This window comes from Primulina tabacum, chromosome 1, assembly GCF_025594145.1.
Source record: "Primulina tabacum isolate GXHZ01 chromosome 1, ASM2559414v2, whole genome shotgun sequence".
NCBI lineage: Eukaryota > Viridiplantae > Streptophyta > Magnoliopsida > Lamiales > Gesneriaceae > Primulina > Primulina tabacum.
The window spans coordinates 45,124,409-45,133,240 of NC_134550.1; the positions used below are offsets into that span (position 1 = coordinate 45,124,409).

Sequence of the window (8,832 nt, forward strand, 5' to 3'; positions counted from 1 at the left end):
GAGGAGAAAGTTGAGAAAGGGAAAAAAAAGTGATTGCAAATTTGCCCTATATTTTTTTTGGTTGCATAAAATATTAATATTTTTTTCTGTTACATAAAATATTTATATTACGGTGAATTACACTTAAAAAATAATAACACTTCCAAAATTAAAACAAAATTGCAAATCCATTATGGTAAGGGCGGTTATTGCTTTGCCAACATTTGGATTTTGTTTGTATAAACACTTAAAATCGTTTTCTACAAGTAAAATAAAAAAAAATTAAAAAAATTGAAGGATGTGTTTACACAACTCTTACACTCTGGTAATATTTCTGAAATATCGTGCATCAATCACACCATAAAAAACTGCAACCAATTGGTTAAAAAAAATCACTCCCCCTCTCATATACAAAGACAACTTTCCCTCGAAAAATGGCTGATGCAGAATGCAACCAGATACATTATGAAATTCTATGTCCAAATGGTAATACAGACGAATGTTTGGCTTTCCGCAGGATCAAATTTGGGATTTCCACCACTGTACAGAGTAGTGAAGCACTTGGGGTTCTAGGCCTTTTCTGTGTGTGTAATGCATGTTGATTTGTGTTCTTGAGCTATAATAAAACTCTTTAGCATCCATGCATGGGATCAGAGTTTGCTTCATGTTTCTAGAATTTACTAAAGCTACTGATAATCAAACTAGCTTTCTGCTGCTCTGAAAAGGGTCAACAAAGATAGAAACAGGTTTATGACATCTAAATACAACGCGACGGCGGCCCAGATATACTCATCGTACGTGTAGCGTTTGATCAGATTGTCTGTGTCGTAAATGATGTACCCACAGAAGATGATTGACGCCAAACAGCCGTAGATCATAAGACTCACCCTACCCAGAGGGAAAAAGATCTGCAAGTTTAAAAGTTAAGCCGGATCGATCGGTGTTCAGTTAATTACTAATCACCATCCCTCATTTCCTAATGAATCAAAATCAGGGGCCATTTAAACAAGTGGGAATCAACATACCTGAACCAGTGAAAACAGCATAAGCACCACAACAGCTCCGAACAAGAAAGGTCCTAGGAAGTTGAAATCTTGTCCTCTTTTTGCAGCCCAAAATGTATACAATGTCAGGCTAACGACCACAGCGGCGGTCAAGATAACAGACTCCAGAATAACTTTCCCTGTTTCCCGGTTTAAATCATCCAACTGATAAATAATTCCCAACCAAGAATACTAAAATCATAGTAATTAGTATACAGTCATTTTGATCAGCGATTAAATATTCTACCAACTATCATCGAGACAGAAACTCTCCTATGATAACTAGAAATGAAAAATAAAAATTCTTACCACTGGTATATGCACAAGTTAACCCCACAGCAAAAGAAAGCGCCAATGTAAAGACCCCGAGCAAGAAATAGTTCAAAGGATGCCTCTGATAATAGTAATACAACGGGCACAAAACTGCAACACCAGAACACACACCAAGAAAATAAGAACAGACCACCAAATAAATCGAAACTTCAACACAACCACAAAAATAAATAAAAATAACGAGCCAACCGCCAGAAACATACAAACAAAGCACCATACCGATAAAGGGTGTGATTATCAGAACTATGTAAAGCGCTAAACCATCCCCAGTGGTGGCAAAGAAACGTGAAATGGGCTGAACGGTAACCACTACAGCAGCAACAGCTATGGTGAGAAGTAACTGAATACTGACTATTGTGTATATCTTCCGAATAAACGACCAACGGAGTTCTGGGCTTTCCATCATCATCGGATACAGCGGCCGGTGGCCGGTTTCCACGTCATCCTTCCGGTAATACTGACCCCACATCTTCAATCAAATCGAATTATCTACTACGTACTCTAAATTGATGATGCTTAAAATTCAAGAATTTTGGTCTTTTTCCTCGAGTGGGGATGCTGAGTTTGTGAATTTTGGATGACTTAATTGTTCGGTAACGAAGAAGATTAAAGTGGTCGAGGAACCTTCTCGAGGGTGTCACGGTCAAGCATGCGTTGGATGATCGCACATACGTGTTGGAGTCCTTAAACTCTTAAGAGAGACGATTCCAGAGACATCTTTGTTCTCTTTGATAAAACTTGGTCAATTTCATAAAACTAATCAATAAATTATGCGCAAACTTTCAATAACTCCTTACATCTTTTCTTAACTTTATTTTAACTCCATATCTCTTCAATTCTTTATTTTAACTCCTCCGGTATTTTAAATTTTCAAAAAATACCTACTCCTTTTCTGTTTGGTACGTGGCATTGTTATACCTATCGAGCCTGTTCTTGAAGCATATAGCCCCAAGACATACAGCTACGCAAGGTTTCCAGCATATATACCTTGCTCAAATGATCGATTTTATTTTATTTTATAAAAGGCCCATCATGCTTCCGAAATATAAATTAAATCTTTTACCTCTTTCACACCGGGTTATATCCACCGTGTTTTACAGACTGCTCCTCACAGCCTAACCACACAGTCGCAACAGATGGTTACTGACGCAGATTTCTTCAGCAGCACTTGGCACAACCCTAATTCGTTTCCTACCTTAGGGTGTACAATAAAAGATAAAATTTTGAAAATAATACATGAGAGGGACTGGAGCAAATGTTTTCTTTATTCAAACACAAACATTTATTATTACATAGTAACCTTCTGTAGAGGAAGAGAAACTTGTTTAGCTACTAATAGTAGCTGAACTTACAGAACACATAAACCTGAAAGAAAATATTACAACTTATTTTTGAAAGAAATTGAGGAAATGTTCGATGATCTCAACTTCCTTATTCCTGCTTATTTATAAAAGGCTCACCGGATTTGAAACACGAACTTCAATTCTTGATGAGCATGTACAGCTTGCATGTGGACCACTTTCTGTAGTGGTTGAGTGGTCCATTTATTCCACCATTGAGGTGGTCCCTCTTCTAGATCATTAAATTCGAAATGATATTTTCTTCTGTTCTTATCTCTTGGCATAACCAGTGGATATGCGTCTGGATTATATCGGCTAAATCTGTTTCCTTGATTCTTTCATATTTTTGTGTATATACCTAAGAGGTTCCAGATTCTTTTTGATTGCTCTAATCCTTCGTTTGGAAACTTTGAAGATTGTTTTATACATTTCTCTGTTTCCAAATTTTGGTTTATTTCTTGTGATTTTTCTTTTACCACGTTTCATCTTCTTTTATAGGTGATTTTGGGTTAAAGTTTCTTGTCCGTTTATTAGATTTCTCTTATCTTTAAAGATAAGGAATCCAAAAGTCTTTTGTCTTTTACCACCGATTATTGGTGGTCCTTGTGTTCCACTCACATGGTGGTCCTTTCTCTTGTTAGTAGAATGATCACATGTCCACTTTAGCTTTGTCGGGGAATCTTTGGCTTTTCTGTGTCCCCGAGGAAAACATGCTTGTGGTCCTTCCCCACTTGTATTGGTGTCGGTAAAGTGTTTCCGATCAGATCCCGGCTTGAATCCTTTACCAAACTCTGATTTTTTCTAGTTTTGGCATTCTAGGCATATGTTCTCCGACCATCTTCCCACATGTGCCATATTACAGAATTTTCGGCGAGTTTCTTTACTTGCCGGCAGCTTACTGTTCCACAGAAGGTTTCTTTTCTTTTCGAATTGATCTTCTACAAAACTCGTTGTTTTTTTTGTCATTGTATTCAACAGGAAAGATCCATTTACAAAATTTTGATAAAGCTTAAATAGATACCTGACTTTGTCAATCTCTGTTAGACAGACCCAAATTCCCCATCATCTCCTGGTAGATATGTCATCTTCATTGAATGAAGAGACTAGGGATGTTTCGTTTGTAGGAGGATCCTTGATTAATTTCTGGACATTCATGTCTGGCCTCCTTAACTTGATAAAATGAAAGGCTTCGTGTGAGCATTTCCCTGCTGGTTCTTGTGCTGCACTGAAACAACTCCAGAATATCTCCTCTGGACAAATGTTCATTGTTTGTCCAAGTTTCATGCACTGCTTCCTGTATCCATTTTGGTAATGCTGAAATCTCCGGGAAGCTAGGTGAAGTAGTATAAACTGAGGCAAGAGCTCCAAATTCATACCAAGCTTTGACCTCCTTTGGATATGAATTTTGTTTCATCCATACCCTAGGATATTTTCCTGTAACATCAACTCGAACCATGGCTAGGTTGATGCCAAATCTTGTGTTTAATTTCTCCCAAGTCTGTTGATAAACCTGGAATGGAGAAATTGTAGTTTCATTAGTACCAACCTTAGTTTTGCCCCTGTCAGTATTGGGTCTAAGGTTGATATCTCCATCTTCAATCTCCGAGGTGAAGGGTTGACTTGAAGACTTGAGATTAGAATCTAGCGTTTCAATTTTTGTTTTGGCCGACTCATCAAAAAATGATCCCGACTTAACACTTGTGCTAGGGGTATTTGAATCCCCTGCTCCAGGTATAGAGTCATGTACTCGAAAACTCTCCATTCGGGAAACCAATGGCTTCTCGATGCCTTGGAGGATAGGCCTTTGTGTCACAGACCATAACTGAGTATATGTCTGTAAAAATCCTGTAATTCGATCAGAGACAATTCTCTTATCCTCTTGTTGAAGCCTTCCCGCAATTTCTACGTTCAGTGCCAACAAGTTACTCGGTTTGAAGCATTTCAAGGTGTTCCCTCAAATGCCTCTGTATCTTGATAATAGCATCAATGTCAATGCTGTCCATCTCTTGTTAAAAAATCTGCAATGAATATTTTTATGAGATTTAATAATAATTATATCAAAAATATAACTTTGACATAAAGCTTGTCATATTAAAAGTCTAGCTTTTTCTGGTTTGGATTCAATCCTGTTTCTCAGAAAATCTTTCACCTGTTTATTATCAACCGTCAAAGTAAATTTCTTTGCAAGTAAAAATAATGATCATTTTTGAAAAGCTCTTTTTACTGCATAAAATTCCTTTTCGTTGATATGCCATTTAATGGCTTCTGCATTTGAGAATAAACCACTACAATATCTGCATGGTTGTTCTCCGTCCCGTGTGAGCTTAGTAAGAACAGCTGCCCACCAATGATCACTAGCATCTGTGTATAATACCAGATCATCTTCATCTTGAGGAATAACCATTTTTGAAAGATTTTTACAAATATCTTTTAATTGGCTTAGTCCCTTTGTGTGTTTTTCTGTCCATATAAATCTAGAATATTTTTTCAATAATGGACTAAACACCTTTCTATGTTTTGCTAGGTTTTTAATAAACATCCTAGCAAAATTAACAACTCCTAAGAAACTTTGAAGTTGCTTCTTGTCTTTAAGATTATCTGGAAAATTATGCACCTTTTCAACTATGTGTTATTGCAGAATTATTCCTGACTCACCGATTTCAATTTCAAGGAATTCAATCTTTCTTGTTGCAATGACTGCTTTCTTTTCAGATAAAACCAGTCCTTCTTTTTTACAAACCTTAGAGAAGATCTCCAAGTGTTTAACATGTTCATTCATATTTTTAGATGCTATCAAAACATCGTCAATATAAACAAACATAAATTTAAAATAATCTCTAAAAAGATTATCCATTTTCCTTTAAAATATCTGGGGTGAATTAGCCAATCCCATTGGTAATACCTCCCAAATATAATGTCCTTGTGGTGTGGAGAAAGCTGTGAATTTTTTGCTTTCTTCTTGCATCCGAATTTTATAAAATCCGAACTTACAGTCAAACTTCGAGAATATCTTGGCGTTGCGTATGCAACTAATCAAATGTTGTCTACTAGGTATAAAATACCCATCGAACTTCAGAATTTTATTAATTTCTTGATAATTAATAATCAATCTGGGTTTTTCTCGTTTTATCTCACCATGATTTCTAAGCAGAAAACCTGGACTACTATATGGTGACATTCTTGCTTTGATTAATCCAAGGTCCAAATGTTCCTTGATTATAATCTGCATATCCCTTTGATCAATGATATTAATTGGGATATGCTTACAACGGACAAATTTATACTCTTTGCCTTCCTTAATTTTAAGGCAAGCTTTAAGTTGATTTTTGTCCCACCATGCCAAAGGATCTTCATTGTAATTTTCTTTGATCCTTTTCTTGACATCTTCCAATGATACCTTAGATTCAAACTCTACTTCATTCTTATGTAGAGCTATCTTAAGGCATCCTATTTCTTCTAGTTGGAGCTCTTTATCTGCTCTTAACTGGAGCATTGTTTCTCCAAACCGTCTAGAATATTTCATTTTTGAGTTCAGAAGTTTTCCTTCATCACCACGCTTGCTGCGAAACTGGAGTGGCAATTTTCGGTAGAATGCCTCTCGTAGTCTCTGGACTATAATTTTGTGATCACAAGGTGTTGTGAACACTAACTAGTCTCATTTTCTTGAGTATAGGCTTTGAACATTTGTAGGAAATTGTTTCCTAGCAAAATATCAGCTCCTGTATCATGAAAATAAATTGATGGTGTTTTTAGCTTATACCAAGGTGTTTGTCCAGCACCGCCAATAATGATTTCTGTCATCTTAATCCCCTTACATAAGATTAAGATTCTTCTGGAAAAATCTCTTCCAGCAATCTTGGGTAATTCTTCTTCCAAATTATTTGGAAAAACTCCTCGTTTTGCTGTACAGATTCCAGATCCTGAATCAATATAAGCAACAAAATATTCTGCCTTATATTGTTCATATAACATCCCTACTGGAATGTATATGGAGAATATGCTTGTGGTCATTGGATTTTTCACATTCTATCATTTGCCATAAACTCTATTCCATACTCTAGATGTTTCAAGGTTTGTGTTCCTCGAGAAACTCTAGTACAAGAATCAGTCGATCTCATTCTTTCCCTGGAATTCCTTTAATAAGAACTTCCAATTCTCCGATATTGATTATTCCTTGGTAAGTTCCTATTGTAGAAAAACTTTTTAGCTTTCCTATTGTAGAAAAACTTTTTAGCTCCAGTTATTCCTTCCACCCTTCTGAGCTTTCCTATTGTAGAAAAACTTTTTAGCTCCAGTTGGGTTTCTAGGACATGTGTTTTTCCCCACCTGTAACTTGTAATTCTATCTTCTTGAAAAGATAGTCTTCTTGATTCCAATCTAAGACTTTGATTCCTTTGTAGAATCGGCTTGTCTTGTATCTGGATATATGTTTCCTGTATTAAAAGAAACTCAACTCTTTCTGGATAAATTTCCTGGGCAACTTTTCAGAATATCTCGGGTATTTCAATGAACTCATTTCTAATAAACAATTCTGAATGATGTGTATTAGATAGAGCATATGAAATCTGATAGGTAATAGAATATGGTCTATTACCTTCTTTCATCAGCCTTTTTCCTTGAAATTTTGGTGCAATGTCAAGGCTCGACTAAAATCTCGATCTGCCAGGTTGTAAGCTATTCTTGGATAGATTACTCCTACAATCTTGCATGTCCAGAGATTTTCTGAAATAGTTCCCAGTACTGAATCTTGAAGGTTCCCCATTCTTTTATCGCATATAGCAATATCAATGGGTGAATCTATTCCTTCTTTGAAAGTAGCTTTTATCATAATCTGGATTGATCCAATATGAATCCAGGACATAGTCCTTGCTACTTCTATCTTGAGCTTTTGTAATTCCCCCTTAATTTCATTGGAAGAAATTAACTGCATCTCTATTCTATTTCTCGTAAGTTCCATCATTGGCATTTCCCTTCTAGAAACTTTATAGATTAGATTATGCTTTCTGTTTCTTAGGCCAAGACTTCCTAAAAAACTTTTCTACCTGTCCTGCAGAGAATCCTTGATATCTCTGAAGACTAGGATTTTCTCTCATGATCTTCTGGACCATGTTATGAGATATTGTTGTCTGACTAAAGAAACCGGACAAATCTTCATGTATTTTGTGTCGAAACACCTCATCTTCAGTCAGATTCCGACTCAGTTCCATCATATTCTCCCTGACTTAAGACTTCTTCTTCTTTAAGATCTTGGTAATAAACTGCTTCTTCAATATCTAGGGTTGGATCGAAGCGTTTCATACCTCTTTTTTCATTTTCTGGACAGTTGGTCGAAATATGACCTCTTGCTCCACATGTCCAGCAATTACAATCCTTAAAACTTTCATTAGCTCAAGTGTGAGCTCTTCTGAAAGTTTTCTTCGTAGGTGTTCTTCATGTGCTTCGAAATAAACTCGATGCTTGGGATGATATCCTACTTCTTGATGGTCCACTTCTTTGTCCAGATTTATAAGATCTGGCTTTATGTCTAGACCAAACTGTTCTTGGTTTCCAAGAACTTCTTCCACTTCTAGCATAAGGATGAGTCCTAAAACTATTCCTCTTATGCTTCTGTGGTTTACTACCAATAATGGTTGGAAGATCATTTTCCTTACAACACAAAGGAGTACGTTTGTTAATACCCCTTAAACGTTTGTAATTTTTTTGTAATGTTGTCAAATGACACCATTCTGCCAATTTTCCTTTAAGAAAAGAGGCTCTTCGTGCCAATGTATCTGGATTGCCAGGTACATATTCCCTTATGAGTATTTCTCTCCAGGGACTTGGCATCTTGGCGAAGAATAGCTGCATTGCTATATCTTCTTCGACCCCTGAATTCCATCTATATTTAGTGAATAACAAAATGTATTCATCCACCAAACATATATCATGTAATTCAAGACTATACAGAGCTTGAGTATATTTCTTCCTCTTCTTTGTATCTTGACTGTTAAAATAGTCTACTCCTATAAATTGTGCTTTAAATAGGGTAGCTATTTTTCCAGCGATCTCGCTGAGAGATTCTCCCGCTAGGACTGACTCTTTAGTTTCTAATGAAGTCATGTCTCAAGCAATTTTAACTGATCCCATAAGACTCATTT

The 8,832-nt window shown here is 36.3% G+C and overlaps 1 protein-coding gene across 1 annotated transcript; it reads right to left on the reverse strand.

The window, feature by feature from the left end:
- Nucleotides 1-297: 297 nt before the first annotated feature.
- LOC142544381 (protein LIFEGUARD 2-like) lies at nucleotides 298-2,039 on the reverse strand. The gene is made up of 4 exons (XM_075651438.1): nucleotides 1,575-2,039; nucleotides 1,332-1,445; nucleotides 1,005-1,162; nucleotides 298-887 (listed from the first exon to the last, which is right to left on the reverse strand). The coding sequence occupies exons 1-4, from the start codon at nucleotides 1,822-1,824 to the stop codon at nucleotides 681-683; spliced, it is 729 nt and encodes a 242-aa protein (XP_075507553.1). The 5' UTR covers nucleotides 1,825-2,039; the 3' UTR covers nucleotides 298-680.
- Between the last annotated feature and the right edge of the window lie 6,793 nt (nucleotides 2,040-8,832).